The sequence below is a fragment of the Dendrobium catenatum genome, unplaced genomic scaffold (genome assembly GCF_001605985.2).
Source record: "Dendrobium catenatum unplaced genomic scaffold, ASM160598v2 fragScaff_scaffold_1220, whole genome shotgun sequence".
Taxonomy (NCBI): Eukaryota; Viridiplantae; Streptophyta; class Magnoliopsida; order Asparagales; family Orchidaceae; genus Dendrobium; species Dendrobium catenatum.
The window spans coordinates 3,786,480-3,808,716 of NW_021319682.1; the positions used below are offsets into that span (position 1 = coordinate 3,786,480).

Here is a 22,237-nt window from a genome sequence, read left to right on the forward strand (position 1 = left end):
AGCAGGTAAAAGAAATAAAACAATCATCATAAATGACTAAATCATCGTAACGGTTGTACATTTTATTCTTTATTTTTGAAAGAGAAAAGCTAAATGGTGGAGGCTAAATAGTGTGTAAAAAGTTGATACACAGTATAAATTTATATACAATGTGTGCACTCATATATTCGGACAATTCTTCCCGTTCGGATTCTGTACGGAATAATTTTTTTTTTTCATCAAGAGGCAAATGGTGGAGGCTAAAAAGAGATATTCTTCGTAAGAATATTCATTGCAACTCACTAATGACATCTTTAAATACAATTAAAGAGACATAAAATGTAAATAATATGTCATGAAGACATTTACTTATTTCATCTCCTAAATTCTCTCTCTTTAAACAATCTTTATTTTATCTTTTTAAACTAATATTTTTCGTGTTTGATAGGTACCTAAAAAAAATATACATTCTACAATTTGATTTTGCCCACCCTAAAAAAGAATGATCATGCACTCCTAAGGCATTGCTCTAAAACATGAGAAAAATCTCTTCTATCTACTAGCAAAAATTTGGTAGAACAACTTAGTAAATCATACTATTTATAGGAGCTTGATCCAACAAATACATATTGAAATTAAATCCTCACGAAATTTTCAATAACCACCCCAATTTTTTTATTTTGGCAGCCTCACAACTACACCGTTCAATATATAATGGAATATAATAGAATAAATCATACGTGGAATTTTCCATTCGTATCATCTTTAACGTTAACAAATTTAGTTACATGGTGTCTTGGAGAGATGGCTGCAAGGATTATAACTGCAGCAAGAAGGGCAAGGGCAATGCCAAGGCAATTGATTAGTGCAGACTCTGGAGAATTATGGGAGAGGCCTCGGCGGCCGAGCAAAAAGGTTAGCTTCTCCTGAAGGCCGGTCTCGGCGGCCGCCACCGCCAGCCCGAAGGTATAGAGACCCACAAAGAGATGCCATGGAAGTGCCGCCGACCGAGTCCACCGGCCCTCGGGCTTGTGCCACATGCTGATGAGCCCTACCACCCACTGCAATTTGAGTAGATTGCATAGAATTAGTACAGGAATTTTGATTTTTAGTAGTGATTGAAATTTGTAATAACTAAAAAAGATGGAGGAAAGTATCATCCATTGTTGTATACTCGTCATTTGTATCACTTCGAATAAATTAATAGTCTATCTGAATGGGTAGGTGATCATTTACTGTTAGTATATTTTATTCCTTGGTATTATTACTACTGGAAAGAGAGAGGGCGTGAGTTGCTTTGATGCATAAACTGGGCAACAAAAAAAAAAAAACAGAAATATCATCGTATTCAGTCGGTCGTTCGGTCCATTCGAATTCTAAATCTCACGTCAAAATTCGACAGGTAAGCAGTGTGGTGTCAGACTGTTCATCTACGACAAAAAATTAGGCTACGGAATTTGCCGAAGAAGCGCACGAAAGAGGAGAAAATGGTCACCTTCGTTAGAAGCATGCAAAAGAAAAGAAAAAATGCCTTTTGATTGGAGATTAATTAGTGAATTACTGCATTTTAAAATTTTGCTGCATTTTGAAGTGAAAAATGAGTTTTTTGGTTGGAGATGCCCTAAGAAATTATGAGGTACGGTGATGAGGAATGAGTTTGGGCTGTTTCGGTTTTTATTGAAAACAAAAAAACAAAAACAAAAACAAAAAAAGCAGAAAGAATGGGAGAGAATAAGATAGAGGAAATTGGGACAGAAATAAAAAAAAAAATTAAAAACAGAGGAGAAAGGGTGAGAGAAAAGGAAAGAGAGGAAAATCACATGGCCCTCTTGTTTTCGGATTTGGTGAACTGTGTCGCCGTTTAATGTGAATGGGAAATACAACTCGAGATCTTCAAGTCTCTTAATCGGATGTTTGGTCATTTATTATTCCATCATACTCTAAGGAACTGTATAAGAAAAATTAATGAACTCTTCTATATTGTTTTGGAATCTACTATTTAGATTTTCTGTAGTTCTTTTGGTCCTCACTTCTGCTCACACACCTATTTTCCAAACACCACTGTACTCCGAAGAGAGGAAAAATATTTAAAAGATTAATATAAAGGAACCAGCAGTCACATTCCAAGGATGAACTAATGAATACTTCTGTAAGTTTGTTCTGTAAATGAGGTGACTTAACCAGCTACTAAGGTTTTATTTGGGACGACTTTTTTATTGCTTCTTAAAGAAGATTTTTAGTATAAAAATTTTAGTACTAAAAAGTAAAAAGTTGTTTTAAGAAGCACTAAGAAAGATGACACAAAAGAAACCTGAGCTCAGTTCAAAACCCACTTCCTGAATTATATTTTTTAATGAAAGAAGCAAAGTTTGATTGAGAATTTTGACTATCAACTAAGAGAACTTAGATTCCAAGCTTAGTTTGCTCAAAAGTCGCAAAAAATTTTTTCTAACGGAACTATTGTTTCATGATAGCTCCATGCTTACTTTTTTTAATGAACATCCTGAAAATCGATCTATGGTTTATAATTTAATAATACATTAAATAATTAACTAAAGGGCCCAGAAAAGAAGCATTGCCTTACTGTATCTTATCCTTGATCAATCAATTAAATTAATAGTCGTGACAATGATGTCCGAACTTGTATTGTCGTCACGCAAAAGTAAAAAACAAATCGAAGCTCCATTATAATAAGAGACATAAACCAGTTCACTGGGATAAAACTCTTTTTATTTTCTCTTGGAAACAGTAGCCTCATGATACTAATCTAAAGTTTAAAGTTTTGCCAGATAATCAACGGTCTACTAAAAAAGAAAAGATCTTTCTCAAAAAAACTTCAGATTTATTTTTACAAATAACTACAGCCGCCCGCAGCCATTATCGAACTGCTGAGCTTCCATTTCCTTTTTTATTATTAATTTTGCTGCAGCGGAATATTTAACGTGATTTTCATATATCAAGTTTTAATCGACATGCAACAATCAAATAGATGATCAACGGCGGTGATCTAGTGAGAGAATAAATCTGTGTGATGAAGTGAAAGGAAGGAGAGGGCGAGATCGGACCTGGAAGGCGAAAAGGGCGACGCAGGCGAGGCCAATCCAGGAGTGGAGGCTATAGAAGTTGGCGGAAATTCCTTCGTTACCCCTGAACTTCGCCCAAATACCGAAGAGCCCGAAGCCCAGCGCGGCCGCTTGGAGCGAGAGGTGCACCGCCTTCCGAGTCTCCCGAGACCACCCCGCAAGCCTCCGGTGCACCAGGATCGCTGCCAGACAATCACCACCCAGTGAGCTTTAGCAAGATGACCGCGTCACTATTAGCAAATTTAAGAAAATTATAAATATACCCTTGGGAAGCACTGTCGTTTCCAAACAAAGTAATTTTGGAAAGGCCAACGAGAGCTCAAAATCACTGGGCTTATTATTGCGTCCGGTCACCAGATGTCCGGATATTCAATCCGGCGACGCCACATCACTCAAATACATTGGATCCCGATGCATTTTAGTGACGTGGCGACACCGGATTGGTGTCCGGACGAATCCAGACACCGGACGCAATAATTTGCCCAAACACTGAGCCACCCCATAAATAAAGTAATTTTAACAAATAATAATATTCATAAATTTCTTTATGATAATAAATAACGAGATAAATTTGATAATAAAGAACTTTAAACTTTTCAGTAACAATTTTTAAAAGCTTCACAAATTAAAAAAAAAAATGTGGGACCCTGATCCCATGAGAGATTATTTTGAGCGGTATCTGAATGCGTCTGGAGGCTAATCACGTCATCTAATACACTGTGAATTAGGTGATGTGGCACATCCCGATTGGCCTTCGAATGTGTCCGAACACCACACGTAATTATTTTTCCACTCCCAGAGCGAACCGGCTTTTTTTTTGTAACTAAAAATAAATAAATAAATAAATTTAAGCACATATGATAGGGACATAAAATAAATTTAAGAAAATTATTTCAAAAATCTAATTAATTTAGTTAAAGGCAGAGAGGTATAAGTGAGTCAAGCTAACTAGTGAGTCTGCTCTAACTCGACTCGATAAATAGCTCATGAGTTGAAATCAAGCCAATTCTCGAGCCCGGCTCGACACGCTTACACTCCTAATCAAAGCAACCACATTACATATTATAATTAATGAAAGCTATTAAAATCCTAATTGCAGAAATAAGTAAGAAAAAAAATGGATCATTGCAGATTTGCACCGTTAAATATTTTTTTTTTCAAGAAAAAAAAAACAAATAAATGAATGCTTGCCGACTATCCTGCCTTAATAAGAATTGGAACTCAAACAACAGCCTAAAAAGAAAATATTTTACCATAATTGGAAAATGGAGTTTATCTGACAAATGCCGAATTAAATTTTGGCAGAATAGGTTAATAGATGTAAAATTCACAGAAGAAATGAAATCGGATCGGCTAAATGCTGGATAGGTTACCTTCCCCGTTAAGGAGGATGAAGCCGATGACCATTAGAAGCGGATGAAGCGCCTGCGGTGGAAAATAAATTTAGAATAAGAACAAATAATGCAAAGAAGATCGTGGCATTCCGATAAGAGATGAAGTGAAATCTGGGCAGGGAAGATAGAGAATAGAGATATTTACTGAATATATGTGGTCGAGCTGGGAAATGGCGTCTCCGTCACCTTCGCCGTCGCCGCCCAAGGAGGCGGAGTGCGGTAGGTCGACTTTTGAGCTCGACTCTAGTTCGAGCTCGAGCTCGGCATTTCTCAGACGAGCTCGGCTCGAACAACCGTTGACTCGAGCTCGACTCGACTCGTTTGCACCCCTAGTATAGGGTACTTGTTGACATCAAGCCAAATGAATGAGAGTAAGTTGGGCAACCCGAAAAGCATTGAAGAAATTTTGTGAGAGATAGGCTAAAGAAAAGTACCTAATGCTCCATGCTCCAGTTAAGGCAAACTCACATGCACATCTCATATGTAAGATTCGAACCCAATATCTCTTACTTGATAGTAAAAGCTCCCAAACAACAGACCAAGATGAGATGTGTATCATGCTCTTGTTGAAACTATCAAATTATTCATGATATAAGACTTTTATCTATAATAAATTTAAACCTAATGTATAAAAGCGTAATATATGATGAAATTTGAAAATAAAAATAAAAATTCATCCTTTTTATCAAAATCAAATAAACCGATTCCAAAATAATATATTGAATCGCATCTTCATTTGATTTGATGACTTCATTTATCTTGCTCATAATCCATATGTTCATGGATTCACTTGACATTGTTAAAATCATTCAAAAAATGATTGTTTTACATATAAGTTTTAAAATGAATTCATTTCACGCACTCTATTCTTATTTTGAGCAATTTGAGATTCAAAAATTTGATAAAAAAAGTATACTTGATAGATGATATTTTTATAATCTCATCATAAATACAAATATACTTATATATTTTTATATAATTCTTTTTTAGTGTTGCATGCCATCAGTAAAAATCATAAAATAAATAATAAAAGAATAAGACAACACATAGTTGATATTCTATGATACTCAATATAATGAAAACCATCGATTATTAAAAAATATTGATTCATTTGATAGCTATTGACTATGTATATTCATATTCTCGGCTCATATTAGCTAATGATGAATATAACAAATATGAATAAGCTTTTACTTAGCTCTTTGTTGGATGTGCCATTCATGTGCTGATATATATTATTTGTGGAAATTGATTGTGTTAATCAATCGGGTTGTTATGTTGCTTGGAACCTCAAGTTTCTTGTGCTCGCTAGAGAGTGTGTGAGTTTTAGCCGTTGTTTGGGTTCGGGGGCTTTGCACCTGAAATTTTTTTTCTTACATTATCTTGGTTCTGTGTATCCGAGCGCCCCAGTGTTGAATGACAGTGAGCAGAGCGATTTGTTAATTTTCTCTTATAAAAACCATTTATAGCATGATACTAGATTGCCAATTCCATTTTCAATATTGTATCAAATTCATCTAGAGGAAAAATAATAATGTTGCAAGCATATGCATATTGTTTATTATAATGTCACAATCATGAATACGTTGAGTGTCTATCATAGATGCTCTAGATGGCATATTAATTGATAAGTGAGATACTGATATGGCTTCTTGGGCACTAATGAGGGTGCCAGTTGAGTTGGTTGTGGTACTTGGTGGGTGGCAGCTAGTTGTGAGGGTGCTAGTTGAGTTGGTTGTGGTACTTGGTGGGTGTCATGATTAATTCTTTGCACTACTTGAGTAAACACCTCTATCATCATCATGATTAAAACAGTGGTATCTAACTTTGGAGCAACAACACATCAACGACCTTGAGAGCGAGGTCCTCTAGGAATAGGTAGGGCTTCCTCAACAGTTCTCATAGTATCAATCCCACAAGCTCAGAAAACATTTTTTTTTCTTGGTGTCATTCTGAATTATTAAACATATCAAAATAACTATTATACCAAACATATGATTTAACATCAACTATAACTTAAGATATTATAACCCACTATCCCATCTTAAGGAACCAAGGAATATTAAATACAAAACAGGATGGCTCTGATACCACTTGTAACATTCAAAACTCTTAACTATCGAGATTTTGTCTTATTTGGCCTAAGAGCCTCACTATTTTATTATGTTGAAATAACTTCCCAGTAGGTCATCCATCCTAGAATTGCTCTAAGATGAGCATACTTAACTATGAAAATTGTTAATGAAATTACAACCATTATATCAAAAGGTGCATTGATGTTTAAGAGTTTAGCTTCTTTTACTTAAGGGTTTCACAATCTCCCTCACTCAAGTAGATAACGTCTTCATCATCGTCTTTATCTCATAATCATCCACCAGCAAATAGGATTCTAGAGGTCGCCCCTATATATTTAGTTGATGGCTCCCATTATGTAGCACTTTGTCCTATGCAGGATTTAGGTTGCTCCCATGACATAACACCTTATCTTGTATATGGCACTTAGTTCCCATCTTCTGAATGTTGCATTATTTTGATACCATTCTATAACAACTCAAGCTCTTAATTATCAAGATATTGTCCGTTTTGACTTAAGAGCCTCACGACTTTGTCCTGTTGGTGTAACTTCTCAATAAATTTAAACAAAAAATTCGATAAAAGCTTTGTATTTTTGAAAACTGAGATATGCACAGTATAATTTATCTTAAGACGAACAAATTTCTCAACTGGGCGAACTGATTAAAATGGCTCTCCGACCTCCAAAACTAAGCTTTACTTTTCTCTCCCCTCTCCTTTTCTCTCTCTCTCTCTCTCTCTCTCTCTTTTTCCCTATCCTTTTCTCTCATTTTTTCTTTTTTCTTCCCCGTTTCTCTTTTAACTAAATATCACATATCATTTAAAAATTTGTTACGTGACTTAAGAGTTAAGATTTTTATAATAAAATATTAGGTAATTATTTTAATTATTTAATTTTTAGCATAAATTTATATAAATCTATTTATATCTTTAAATCCAGAAATCTAAAAATTATATAAAAATATTTATAAATTTGCTAAGTATGTTAAAAAAACTCTAGTAAAATTGGTTTTCAAAATGGACATCTAATTCTCCTAAAAACCCTACTTTATACTAACAAATGCAATTTTCTTAAGAAATTGCTCCAAAGCTTAAAAAATAGAAAAAAAAAATATTTGTGAAATAAAAAGAACAATAATATCTATGTTATGCTGAATATATTTTGTAATTTAGAGTCATCTAATTTCATCTATTAGTAATAAACAATAGAAATAAATTTTATAATTCAAAATATTAGTACATATCTATATTCATTGATCCAAAAATAAATCATATACAACATTCATGAATCTTATAATCACAACATATTTTTCATTCATGAGTACAAAATAATGAGTAAAACAAAAAAGAACAGAGCTTAAGGAATCTTGATCGGCCTCACACTTTCAAACATCTTTCTTAATTTAAAATCATTTAAATCATATATAATGAGCTAAGAAGTCCAACAAGTCATCTAATCCTACAACTGAATCAAAACATGATAAAAAAGCAATATGATTGCATTAGTCAATTCATAGAAGTATCAATTATATGATCATAATGTATAAATAATAAAATGCATATGCAGTAGCTAGTAAAGTCTGTAGCTAGTAAAAATGTATAGTACGGAAGTAAATAAAATAGTACAATAACCGCAAACCAACATAGGTGTCAAATCGATAAAATTGTCATTGTATCAATATTATTAATCAATAAAGCAATAAAACCAAAGCATCATTAATAACTACCAAACTCAGATCAATGTAGTAAAATCGTATAACTATGTACACATATTATCAAGTTATTCAATTTCAATATCTTAATTATACATACTCAATATATCATGTGCTCAATAAGTCATATGATCAGTATCAGTACATAAAATCAGTACTAGTATCAAACAATATCGATGTCCGTATCAGTAATAGTAAAATTAGTGGTATGAGCAGTAAAATAATACAGTAATAATAAATCTGAACAAGAATAAGAACGATGCCTCAATAACATGAATTTTAGTGGTCACACTAAACAAATAAAAAATCCTTACTTAATTGGTGTTTTTCTAATATTGTATAAGTATCAATAAATCGTTGGCTCAGTAAATAAAGTCATCACTCTTTTCTCGTCAATATAATAATCATCTCCTTATAACATATAATCAGTAAATCACATGAATTAGTAGAAAATAACATCAAACCACAATATTTAAAGGAAAGTCCGTCGGCCCATCATCTTGTACAAGCTAGTCAATCTCTAGCCAACAATAGTGAATAATCAGTCTTTACTTATTTTTCTCACATAAATATTATTAGCATATTACTATAATAATAATAACAATCATTTATTACTCAACAACATATCCTTATTCAATTTCAATGGTTGTATAATTTAATATGAAAAAAAAAAATGATGTGAGAGATGATATAATTTCCTCCGCATTCTCTTATTTTTCTTGCAATATTCAATATAGTATTATTGGAAATAAAATATTAAACTTAAAATAGCTTAAAATTTATGTTCTATCAATATTTAATGGTGCATCATTATTCTACTTAAAATGATATAAGATAGGATTTGAACTTAGCAATATTATTTTAAGTCCAAAGCTGCTTCAATCTTCCTGATTAAATTCTTTAAAATATTATTTTGATTACCAATTGAATAATTCACTTGAGACCTAAAAAAAGGCTTATTATTTAAATTTGATGTTAATAATTTGTATAATATTAAATTTCTTATTAAAATAATGTAATACAATTTTTTAATTAATTTAATACCAAAACAAATTTAATAACCATGAATTTTATCCTAATTCTCCTTGAAATTGAATATATTTGTTATCGCCCTCACCCCGCCTGACTATTTTCTTTGATTTCCGCCCTTCGCTGCTAGGGTTTTAGGTAGGGCTTTACCTCAGAGCCCTGGAACGAACTTGGGAATCTCGGAGCATGGCCTTTACCTCCATCTATCGTAATCTACTTCGCAGGTCTATCATTCCACGCCCTCTATTCCCCTCTTCCAGATTTTTCAACACCCCTCTCGCCGGCAGTGAATCCGATCACGAAGGAGATGAGCCCTTCGACACCTCCACCGCGGCATCCTCCGGCGGGCCGACCACCGAGGAGCGGAGAGCCCCTCTATTTCGCCCTCTTGAAAACGGTCTCGATCCCGGCGTTTACAAGGTAAATTAATAAGAAAAAAGAAAAGCTATGGTTTATCTTTTCCCGTTCGTTCTCATTGGGGGCTGTTGTGACGCGATTGATAGGCGATATTGGTTGGAAAAGTGGGCCAGAAGCCGGTAGAAAAGCAGCTGAAGAGCAGCAGAGTGGTGGTTTTGTTTTCAGTGGCTACGGGCGGGATCAGGAACAACCGACGGCCGCTTGAGGACGAGGAGCCGAGGCAATATGCTGAGCGTTGTGCTGTTCAATGGCACCGTGTATGCATATACCCGGAGCGGCTTGGAAGAATAGCGCTCAACCATGTAAAGCCAGGGTGAGCCAAGTCTTAAGAGCTATTCCTTTATTTGGTTTAATTGCTTTTTCTTACATCGAAGAGATTTTGGGTGCAGAGTTGTGTGCATCAAATGAACACGAATACAAGTATAAACTTGATAAAGCAATGCATCATGCACAACTGTTTTTTCAGTCTGAGCAAAAAATTTTATGCTGAGAGGAGTTTTGCAATATTTTTCACTGAAAAAGGCATCCGTGGTTTCAATTCCCATATCTTAAATTTTTCCTGGAAATTACCATAGATTTATGTAGGCGTATCAGTGACTTAGATCTTCAATCTTTTGTCTATTCAGTTCTGATCTTAATTAGATTTTTTTTCCCATCAAATACACAGATGTCTTCTTATGGTGCTTATTATTACTTTGTTTATTGATCATATTCATTTCCAGTATGCACTGTTGTATAAACAGTAATTTTTATGATAATTGATATGACTAATTAATAAGGAATACAATGTTGTGATGAAAAATGAGGTCTAGAAGTTTGATGACTTGAAAAATTCTAAGATCTAGAGCAGTAAGATTCAAGATATGCTAATCTAATAGGTTCTTATGAAAGAACTCATGATACATTCAAATATGATTAAGATTGTGAATGAATTAGAGGAGAAGATGGATGAAAACTCTCATGGAAATTCAATAATGTTTAGCGGATGAGTTCTTGGTAGAGGTATTGGAGGAAACAACTACATAGGGGTTGCAATCCAAGTTGGATTCTTTGTTCATCATTAGAAACATTTCTGACAAACTTTATTAATAGCAAAGATCATGCTTGCTATGCATGCAAGAAGGTATTTCCTTTAAATGACATAATAAAAATTTCAAATTCATTATTAATAATTTGAGGAATATAAATGTGATGGTTAGTAATGCATATGAAGCTTTTTTTTTTTTTTTTCATTTGTCATTTTTAATTCTATCTTATAAGTATTGTGATGGCACAATATTGCATGAAATAGTTATAATTATTCGAGGATGTTAAGAATTAACTTATTTTTAAAGTTATGTTGAGGCTCAATCCTATAAGGGTTAAAAAGCATGTTAAGGGATTTTTGTTTGTGGAGTCTTTTTGAGGAGTTTTTCTCTTTATAACTTGAATCATTCTCATTGCAGATATAACCAATTTACTATGTGTTTTGCTTTTATAGTTTTATTGCACAAAGAAAAAGGTACATCAAGAAAGAGTGTCAAGCTTTGCAAAAGGAACAACATGCGAATGACAATAATAGGGAGGACAAATACATTTTCTGTACATTTGTAGATTGGTTAGGAATAGATTAAGAGGTATTCTTTTTGTGACAACATGAGTAAGATGTAGATATTAATGGAGTTTATAATCTAAAAGTTCAAATCATATATGTCATTATAAGGATTTATTTTTCGATTTGGTTATGCTGATATGTAAAGCAATTTGTTAGCAAGATAGTTGATCTTAACATTATGAAGTTGAAGATGCATGATGATGTGATTAAGATATTGACTAAAGTTCGAAGAATCTTGTATCTTTGTGTGGTCTTAGTGAACCAATATTTACATTCTTAGGAGATATTGAAGTTTTTAAAGTCTCTAAGGGTGCTTTGGTTGTCATGAAAACAAAGAGAGTTAGGGAACTTTATTTATTGCTCGGTGCAACTTTGAATGGAGGTGCTGGAGTTTCATCATCACGTGTGTTGGAGTACTGTGAGTTTTATAAGTAGAAAAAGGTTAGTTCATAGCTACAATTCAAGTTCCACAACAAAGTAGGTCACATCTTGAGGGGAAGACCATTGGAGTTTATAGGTTGAATCAATATCATATTGACAGTTAGTACTAGTTCAAAATCATATCATTGTCCTATTCAAAGTAACTAGACTATTAGTCGAAGTGTATGAAGATTTAGTGGGAGGTGCAATTTCAGTATTAGTTGATTCATTTTGTTGAATGTGCGTCAGAGGAATCTTGTAGGTGTTAAGTTTAGGCATCATTTGGGCTTTTTGTGGTTGCATTGTGCTCAACCCTTTGGGGCTTCAAGAGCTTGGAAAGTAGATGAGATCAAAATATATTGCCACAATATTGAGCCAAATGGGTTAATTTTTTTGGATATTGCTTCAATAATGTTTTTGAGAAATTATAATGAATGATGCTGGGGTAAATGAAAATTAATCTTTGTTCTTGGGTAAAAAAATAGATTCAAAGTTTTTATTACAAAATTTGTTATTTTGGATTAACTACAATTCAAAAATTGTTTCATTTTTTTTTTAATTTGAATATGCACCCCGTTTAACTCTTATAGGTTGAATATTGAATATAGGAGTTGAGCTATTTCTTATGCAAATTCCTTCTCTAATTTGAAAAGTCACGGGGTAAGTGTTATTGAAGATTTAATTAGATTGTGAGAAAGATAAGAAGAGATGTAAGGTGAGGAATAGAGGAATTTAGAAGAGAGAGAGAGAGAGAGAAGCTGAAGAAAAATATGATTGTGTTATCGTTCTGGTGACTATCATGAATTATTTTGATGCTGTGAAAGCAAAATAATGCTAGACAAAGAGTGTAAAATCAGCTACACAACTTAACGAAGGAAAGTGAATTGATGGGTTGGAAATGCAAGATTCTAGAGATTGCAGCTATTTTCCGATTCATTATGAATAAAATCATGAATAATTCACATTAATATCAAATTTCATTGCACATACTCTGATGTATAGTCATTGCTTTGATTACATTGATTTTTATGTATGTATAGATCCTTACTTGAGCGTAAAAGGTAGCAAGGTTATGAAATGTTTATACCATTGTTGATTCAAGTCAAGGAATGGAAGAATTAATTCGTCCATGTTTTTCTCTGTTTTCAGTAAGTCAGTTGCAACAAAATTCTCCTCTTGCAGACTCCCATTTCCTTTTGTTTGTAATCCAATTGTTTTCATGGTATTTAAGTGTAGTCAATGATAATTTTTTTTGAAAATCCAAGCCATGTATTATTGTGCTTTATGCTTTCTCTGGTTTTCTGAAACAATAAGATCACCTAACACAACAGTTTTTCTCAAATGCATTTATATTGAGTGAAGTCTTCTCATTCAAGTTGATCAACGACAAATATACTCTATGGGCTAGTTTCAAAAACCTTTTATTGCTTAACAAAAGATCCTGGGATATATCAAGTCTACTCCCTCCGGAGAAGTTGTGACTCATTCGATTAAAGTCAAGTTTTCCAAAGAGTCATATGCGAGTTTGAATGAGATTTATTCAAGATTATGTAATACCAATGGCATGCAATTACCAGGTGAACTTGGCGACTTGATCAAGGACAAAAGCATGTGATAGAATATTGCAACGATATCAATACTTTATGCTATGAGTGAGACTTATTGGTGATCTTTTTTATGACAATGACAAGTTGATGCGTTCTCTTAATGGCTTATAAGATTTTTTTTTTTCTGTTAGAATTCAAGTTGGATGGTTGAAGCGGAGGAATGTATCAGGCTTGTTGTGTGATAGAAAAATACCCCATCAAACGTAAGGGAAAATTCTATAAGATGGTGGTGAGACCTACAATGCTTTATGGTGCCGAATGTTGGCCATTAAAAGAGAAGCATAATACTAAGTGTTGTAGAGATGAGGATGCTCAGGTGGATGAGTGGCTTTACCTTTAGAGATATGATACGAAGTGAGCGTATACGTGAAAAGTTTGGAGTAGCTCCAGTGGAAGATAAGATTAGAGAGAGTCGCCTTAGATGGTTTGGTCACATAAAATGGCGACCTTCCGATGACATGGTTAGGAAAGTAGAGGTATTAGATTTGACTTATGTTAAGAAAAGGTAGAGGTAGACATAAAAAGACTTGGTTAGAAAATATTAGAAATGATATTTTTTTATTAGATTTAAACAAGAATTTGACTTTTAACAGAACAATGGAGAAAAAGGATTCATGTAGCCGATCCCACATAGTGGGACAAATGCTTGATGTTGTTGTTGTTTTTTTTATGTTACTAGTAGATCTCTTAATGTTTTTTTTCCAAACTTTGAAGAGGTTAATTAGTACCTAATGTAACATGAAAGCTTTATTCTAATAAAACCCTTCACAAGTTATTTTAGGTACCACCTTACATGAAGTAGTAGTAATCAAATTCTCCAAGGATGAAAATGAAATTTTATTGTCTATATATATGAAAACCAAGAAACACGAATAAGCCAATTTAGTGGTAAATATGTTTATATTTGATAAAAGAATGCTAGCATATGAGAAGATGGACTTATGAGAATGAAGCCTAAAGAAACAAAAGAGATAAAGTAAATGCATTTACCATTAGGATGCATGAAATGACATTCACTCCTAATCAAGACTTCATTTGGTCCTTAAAATTGACCTTGGTAATCACCTGGTCAATGATCCAAGCAGATTTTCAATTTATGCTATTAGATGAAAAATGTTACAAAAATCGTAGATGGAATCACACATCACGTTACTCATATCAGAGAATTTATTTTACATTCTCAAAAGAAGTTTAAGATTAAAGCTCAGCTATCTCGCTCCTAATTCCAAATGCCCCTTTATATAAATATCTTTAAGTAACTAACAATGACAATTATGAATGCATATTCAGCTCTTTTGGTGTGATGTTAAAGGACAAACACATGAAGGCCTCAATTGTTGAAAGGATTAAGAAAGGAAGGTTATATGCCATTAAATAAAACTTGATCAATTAATCCTATCTTATTAATAATTTGCTTATCCTTCTTATTCATGCATATTGTATTTCTCTATGTTTGTTATTCAATTGCTCTTCAAGCATAATAAAACTAATATCGTATGTATTTCTCTCTTATCCCATTAACTTAGGCAATTATTTCGACTCAACCGGTTAAATCTTGCAGTTTAGTCTCTTTGTTATAATTTTATGCCTTCATTGTACTAGTTTTTGATAGGTGCTTCTGATTTCTGAATGAGGAGGCTGTTTTTTTTTTTTTTTTTCTAATATTTTGAGGAGCATCTTATTACCAGGTATTCTAGATAAACGGATGATGTTTTAGAAGGTTCTACTTAGCATAACAAGTATGATTTGTTGTCTATTTGTTCTGTTTGCCGGGAATTTGAGCTAGACCTTATAAATGCTATATTTTTCCTAAAATGATCGAAAACCAAGTTTGCCTTAATTTTTGCAAGTACTTTTTTAAACGCTATGCGGTTGGATATTCTGTCATGCCTACCACAGAAGCTTGAAGACTTGAGGCAAAACTTGTTTTTAGTCAGAACTGGTAATTTGATGTTAAGGAAAGTGATTGTAAATTACTTACTTTAAATTGATTTATGCCGTTATAAAAAATTTGCACTTGTTATGTTTTGCATTTATTATATTTGGAGCGTTGGACAAATTTAGTTACTCCTTTGTAGATCGAGCCAACTATCATTGATGCTCCTTTTATTCTCTGTGTTTCTTAATTTATAATCCTACCCGGTTCACAAGGCGATCGATTATGTAATTATCTTGAGCAAATCCTTGCAGCTTAATAAGATCTCAAAATTCCTATTGATGCAAGCACGTATTTTCTTACCCCTTATCTATCAATTGCCATTGGATGATGGCGCCATAAGTCTATTTTTTCAGCTAATTAGATCTGAACTTAAGTTTGGAACTCGTCTCTTTTACATCTTTGATAACAAAATTATATTTTTTAAGTCAATTTTCATGATCTCACATCATTGTATTCTTTCTTTTTAATCATAAAGCTTTATCTAACCATCGATAATTGACAAATATGAATGCATTGTCGCCAAAGGGAGCTTACAATTCCATTCACGAATTTTAATCTTTTTTTTTTTTTGTTCTCTAGAAAACTTTGAACCTTTACTATTTCCCGCATTGTTTATATTTGCGAGATGTATTCTTTCTTTTTAATCATAAAGCTTTATCTAACCATCGATAATTGACAAATATGAATGCATTGTCGCCAAAGGGAGCTTACAATTCCATTCACGAATTTTGATCTTTTTTTTTTTTGGTTCTCTAGAAAACTCTGAACCTTTACTATTTCCCGCATTGTTTATATTTGCGAATACATCCAGGTCTTAAGTAATCATTTCTGTTGGGATTTTTCCTTTAAAAAATCCAGTTTGCAGAGTTTCTTTGACGGGTAAGATAGCATTTCGAGAAAACTTTAGAATGATTTTGAGTAGATAGTTTTAAACATGGCTAGCCAATTCATCTGTTTTTTTTATAACAATTGTATGTGTTTGATATAATGTTTGGTATTATGTGTAGACATCTAGTTATTTTTTTTACATTCTTAAAATTTTCTTTTTTTGATGATCTAATAGCCTACTCCTTAACCTTTATGTTATAGATCACTCCTGTACTTGGAGGGAAATCTGGAGACGAAGGTTTTTAGCGATCCGATTACTGGTCTTGTTAGACGCATAAGAGAAGTTGCTATAAGACACGGTGGTATGTTTTTTGCATTCCGCTTCCAAACAATGTCAACAGTTTATTCCAACTATGACCCTGGAATGCATTATTCTTTCAGCAGCGTGTAATATTATATGAAATTTTTTTCCTGTTCCTTTATTTGTACCTACCTCCGTTATGGGGTCAGAGCATCTCCAAGCGAAAATCCCATTTTCACTCCAAAATGCAGTGAAATTCAAAAATGCCGTGATTAATTTCCAATCGAACTCTATTTTACGGGCTTCTGCGAAAAACCGTCTTTCTTCTCTTTTGCGCGTTTCTTCTGCAAATCCGGTTGAGACAAAAAAATCGCGTGGGTGAGCAGTGCCACACCAATCACTATTGGCGTCGCACTGTTCACCCTCAAACAAATAACGAAAGATTTGACGTTCGGCTGAGGCGACCGAACGATGCCATGCCCATATTTAGCGTTCGGTTGGAGATGCCCTCACTTCTACCATTTCTGAAATTGAAACTGTGATGTTGCATAGCCACTATGAAAGATTATATAGAGATTGTTTGGTGTCTGATATTTTCTGTGATAAAACTGTCTTGAAACCCGTTTGAGCCTAATTAGATTGAAGAAAAGTTTGAACTGTACTTGTACTTCACTTCCAATCAAGCAGCACTGCAGTATTTCCTTGTTGTATTCACATCTCTAGGGAAAGATAGCTACACTATTGCACTTGATGAAACTTGCTTGACAATTCGCTTATTGATTGTGTTTCTCTCAACAGGCCGCCTTGTATTCCTTGGTAACAATGGCGAGTCTGGGCAGCCCGAGTCTGCAGATTTGAGAAGAGCCGGTTATTATTGAGCAACTTCTAGCCATTACTAGAGCTTGGCCAAAGCTGAAATCTGGCAGCTTTGCAGCAAAGACAAGCATCCACTGCTGTTTTCGCTTGGCTGAAATCACTCAAGAGTGACCGGTTGGTGCTCACCCTTAGGCTGGGAATGGGACTGAAGAAGCAGCATTATTGTTTTCATGCTGGTGCTAATTGTTGTTGGTGTAAGGTTAATTATGATTATATGTATGCGTTTAGAATGGCAATGTTCGTTCTAAATTTTCATAATCGTTGTTGATTTTATTTTATCGACAGTTATTTGTTGTGATGAAGAATGCTTTTACTTTATTTTATTTGATATTTTGATTATTAAGAGTACTTTTTCTATCATAATTGTCTTTTTTCATACCAAACGGATTTCCAATTTCATATGATTTCAAGAAGCTGGTAAAGATATTTAAATATATATAAAAAAAGCTTGGAGGGAGAGGGCCTCAGGCGGGGCAAATTATTAGGTCCGGTCACCTAACAGAGAGATACATTCGGATTTCTCTTTGTTTACAATAAAAGCGCAGTCAAAGCGCTGCTGCTACAGTAACTGTGCTTTTTTTTTTACATAGAGAAATCTGAATGTATCTCTCTGTCAGGTGACCGGATGTAATAATTTGCCGCGGAAGGCTGATTTGATACAAACGGATCTCCAAATTCATATGATATTATTTTATCAACAGTTTTTAAATATTTTAGTATCAATTTACATGTACAAAATAACATAAATAATTAATTTAGTCAACTAATATCTTATAATGCATTATTAACTGCATAATAAATTATTTAATATATATTTTAATAATTTCTTAAAAATAAATAAAAATATACACATCCTTAATGATAATTTACATAAATAAAATAATCATAACTTTAATTTTAAAATTTTTATTATAAATACGGGATAGCACAAAAATAGCGATATAGCGGTTTATAAATAAACTCAAAGAAAAAAAAATGGAACACCTGAATGGGGAAAATGCATTCTTTCTATTGATTTTCCACATTCTAAGAAAGCTTCAAACATTGTATCTTGCTTTTTTTTCCTTCATAGATAATTCGATAAAGAGTGGTAAACTATGCAGCTAATCCCACTCTAAGCTAGAAGCTGGTAATAAGTGGTAAACTATGCGAGCAAAGAGAACTGGCTAATCTCCATAGAATAAATGAGTAGGCGATACGAAAGAAAATGACATGCCACGGAGCTCTGCAGACGCTGACTCTTGCTAATAACGCTCGGAGCAGGGAAAGAGATCGGAGCGTTGATAGTACATAGAAGAGTAACAAATATTTTGATATATCATCAAAATTTTATCTTAATTAAGATCGAATCTAGAGACAAAATCAAGTTAGAAATTTCCGAAATTAAATCTGAGACCATTTGAACTCCGATTTCAGCAAACTTATACTGGAACTGAACGTCTTGAAAAAGACGAACCAAATGACACCAAATTAGACTCAATCTGAGTCCAAATGGGATCAAATCGAAGACCTGAAGCTCATTTAGAAGGTTCAAACTATAAATTGGATGACCAAACTGTTTCCAAATGTTACATACTTATAGTAGAATTGAGTGGCTCGACCAGACAAATCCATCGAGCCCAAGATTGTTGAATTCTAAAATCATTAAGCCACTCAAATACTCGATAAGCGGTTCATGATCAAAGAAGTCAATATTGGCCATCCATTCAAAACACTCCAAACATGCCCTTAATCTCCCAGTTATTTGTTGGTCATGCTACTCACAAAAAACTATAAATAGACCCCTCATTCTGCATGGAAAGGAAAAGGAAGCAAGGGAAGCAAAGAAGAAAAGGAATAGAGAGAGCGTGAGAGAGAGAGAGAGAGAGAGAGAGAGAGAGAGAGAGAGAGAGAGAGAGTTCTCTTACCACCAAACTCCTTCTCGATCATCGTCCATCGCTAGACTATCATTGTACTTCAGCCCAGCCACCGACAGACATCGGGCTTCGGCTCGGCCATCGACTAACGTCGAACTTCTATCCTGCCACTGACTAACTCTAGATTTATGCCTGGCCACCAACTAACGACGGACTTCCACTCGATCGCCGATTGTCACCGGACTGTAAACAAATCAATGTACGCATCAGTATTCATTCCCAAAAAATCATTTAAAAAAAAATAAACAAAACCTAGAGAATCCTGACCAGCCTCACACTCTTGCTTCCTTGCCCTTACCTGAAATAATTTAACCACATATAATGAGCTTAAAAAGCCTAGCAGGTCATCAAAATCTACAATTGATAAATAATAAAACACTACAACTATGAAAGCCAATAAAGTAATAAATCATTATGAGTGTCAAATCTATAAAACAATCATCATATCCGCAATACCAATCAATAAAGAAATCAGATAAAGCATCGAATCAAAATATCAATAAACATTGTTGAAATCAAATCAATGTAGTAAATTCATATAGAAGTGTACACATGCTATCCAATCATTCTATATTACATGCTCATTATATCACATACTTAATATCAATATAATGAATCAGTAGTATCAAATAGTATCGGTATCTATATCAGTAACAATCTAGTGACATGAGCAGTAGAATAATACAATAATAGTAAATTCGTGTAATAACAATAAATCCGTACAATAATAAGTTGCTTCAAAACATACATTTTAATAATCACACTAAACAAATAAGAAGTCTTGGCTATCATGGTGTTTTTAGTGTTAATATTAGTGTTAGTAAATTATTAGCTCAATAAATAGAGTTGTCACTCTTTGCCCATGACACAATAATGATTTCTTTATAACTCTCAATTAGTGTATAACATGAATTAGTAGAAGATGACATCAAACCACATTATTTAAAGGAAACATCATCAGCCCACCATCATGTACATATCAGTCAGTCTCCAACCAACAGATCAACTAGTCTTTACTTGTTTGTTTCACACACATATATTATTATCAATATATTATAATAGTAATAGCGATCAACTATTACTTAAGCTCATATCAACATATATTTTTAATGCATTGCAACAAATAATGTATAATTGAGCTTAATTAAGAAGATCTCAAAATGTCATAATGGTAGACAACAATGAATCCAAATAGGTAAAAATATACATTTTCAGAAAATTATCAAATTATCAAGGAATTTGTAAAATAAAGTTTAAGACTTTTATTACACTACATCACTATTTTTAAATATCAAAATAAATTTTGGTTAAGAAAAAAATCGTTGTATTTTCAAAATCATCAGATGAAAAATCTCAAATAAATAATCAAAATGTTTATAATCATGATCTCTAAACCATACAAAAAGTTACGTAATGAAAGTTTTGTCAATACAAAATTATTCACGTTTTTCGATAATAGAAACAAAAATTTGATTAGAAAAATACAAAAAAAATATAAAATCTTCAAAATCAGAAATAGGGTAAAGGTTTTTTATGGCGAGACGAGCAGTTTTCCCAACTGGCCAGACGGACGAAAATCGTACCACGGCCTCAAAATTTTAGCTTTAATTTTCTCTCTCCTCTTAATTCTCTCTCTAAAAGTGACATAAGATATTTTGTAATAAAATAATATATAATATTTAATTTAATTAACTCTTTTAATTGAAAATTCAAATAAATCATTTTAGGATTAAAAAAATTACATAAAATTTCTCATAATATAAAACATGTTATTTAAAAAATATCGATGAAATCGATTTGCAAAATGGACACATTATGGTCCCCAAATTCTCACTTGTACCGACATGTACAAATTCCTTAAGGATTTTCACCGTTGCCCAAAAATTATAAAAAAAAAGTTTGTAAGTAAAATATTACGATCAAAATACTATGGCGAAGACAATTTGTGATTTGAAGTTATTTGACTTTAGAAAAAAATTGGCAAATTCAAAATACGGATTATTACATTACTTATGGCCACCGATTATTGTCGGTCTTCCCTCCGTCTCCATACAACAGTCTTTCTGACCACAGTCGCCTGCTGACTAGGATTCTTCGAACCCCCATTACCAGATAATAGTCTTTCTGACCATTATAGCCCGCCGATTATGATCCATCCAACCTTTTTCACCTGATGCGGTATTTCTGACCTTCGTCCAATGACGACTACGATCCTTCTGACCTATGTCGTCAAACTATGGTCCTTCCGACCTTCGTTGCTAGACTACGATGTTTCTGACCTTAGTCACCCACCGATTATGTTCCTTCCAACCTTCGTCGCCAAACAACAATCTTTCCGACCTCCGTCACCCGCCGACTATGATCATGCTGACTAAATGAACATGTAAATACTAATTATTCTAAATCCCACAATGTAATGAATTCTATATGATACATATTTGTTACATTAAGTCAAGGCTTTCCCCCCGAGGAAGGATATCATTTGTAATTGAATGCAAACACTAGTAAATTCATTCAAACTGGCCCAGACCCCATTTTTTCCCCTTTTTAAGGGTTTGAATGTAAAAATTCTAGTGTCTCTTATGAATGCTCACTCTCTCTTTTTATATGATTGTGTGATAGATTTTCGTACAAAGATAAGGCATTAAACTTTATATTTCTCTACGGCCACAAATATTCTAGAATACACAATTTGGTGTTGTTTGTGGGAATGTGATTCCTGACTAAGGGGCAATTTTCGCTCCAACCTCAAAATGTGGTTTATGTTATGACTTGACATTAGCCATTGATGCATCAATTTCCTGGGAATTAAATGCGGACTGGGGGGGGGGGCAATCTTGGGGAAAATATCATTAGGATTTTGAAAAAGGGTTTTGGGGCTTTTTGAGATCTCTCTTGTGTTTTTTTAAGTTTTGAGTATTTGTAGTAGCAGGTTGAGACACTACAAAAAGCGATAATATCTATAGATAGTGAGTTAGTAATAAGGTCAAAAGCCTTGGTGATAAAACATGATTCCCCATATTACTAATGGGCCCTGAGTTTGCAGTAAGAAATAAACAATCACTTTGG

At 33.5% G+C, this 22,237-nt stretch overlaps 2 protein-coding genes across 2 annotated transcripts; one reads left to right on the plus strand and one right to left on the minus strand.

Annotated features, from left to right (window-relative positions):
- Positions 1 to 651: 651 nt before the first annotated feature.
- Positions 652 to 9,458, minus strand: LOC110110047 (probable transmembrane ascorbate ferrireductase 4). The gene is made up of 5 exons (XM_020841338.1): positions 9,421 to 9,458; positions 4,602 to 4,785; positions 4,436 to 4,487; positions 3,045 to 3,244; positions 652 to 1,040 (listed from the first exon to the last, which is right to left on the minus strand). The coding sequence occupies exons 1-5, from the start codon at positions 9,456 to 9,458 to the stop codon at positions 714 to 716; spliced, it is 801 nt and encodes a 266-aa protein (XP_020696997.1). The 3' UTR covers positions 652 to 713.
- Positions 9,358 to 17,595, plus strand: LOC110110050 (single-stranded DNA-binding protein, mitochondrial). The gene is made up of 4 exons (XM_020841342.2): positions 9,358 to 9,690; positions 9,774 to 10,000; positions 16,337 to 16,437; positions 17,175 to 17,595. The coding sequence occupies exons 1-4, from the start codon at positions 9,457 to 9,459 to the stop codon at positions 17,252 to 17,254; spliced, it is 642 nt and encodes a 213-aa protein (XP_020697001.1). The 5' UTR covers positions 9,358 to 9,456; the 3' UTR covers positions 17,255 to 17,595.
- Positions 17,596 to 22,237: the final 4,642 nt, after the last annotated feature.

What these genes read in the sequence shown, in the direction of transcription:
- LOC110110047 (XM_020841338.1), bottom strand. Translation starts at nt 9,458, where the DNA reads ATGCTCCGAGATTCCCAAGTTCGTTCCAGGGCTCTGAG. An exon ending in GTTCGTTCCAGGGCTCTGAG is followed by an intron (nt 4,786 to 9,420) that starts GTAAAGCCCTAC and finishes ACCCTATACTAG; the next exon opens with GGGTGCAAACGAGTCGAGTC. An exon ending in CATCCTCCTTAACGGGGAAG is followed by an intron (nt 3,245 to 4,435) that starts GTAACCTATCCA and finishes ATTGTCTGGCAG; the next exon opens with CGATCCTGGTGCACCGGAGG.
- LOC110110050 (XM_020841342.2), top strand. Translation starts at nt 9,457, where the DNA reads ATGGCCTTTACCTCCATCTATCGTAATCTACTTCGCAGGTCTATCATT. An exon ending in CTCAACCATGTAAAGCCAGG is followed by an intron (nt 10,001 to 16,336) that starts GTGAGCCAAGTC and finishes TTTATGTTATAG; the next exon opens with ATCACTCCTGTACTTGGAGG. An exon ending in AGTTGCTATAAGACACGGTG is followed by an intron (nt 16,438 to 17,174) that starts GTATGTTTTTTG and finishes TTCTCTCAACAG; the next exon opens with GCCGCCTTGTATTCCTTGGT.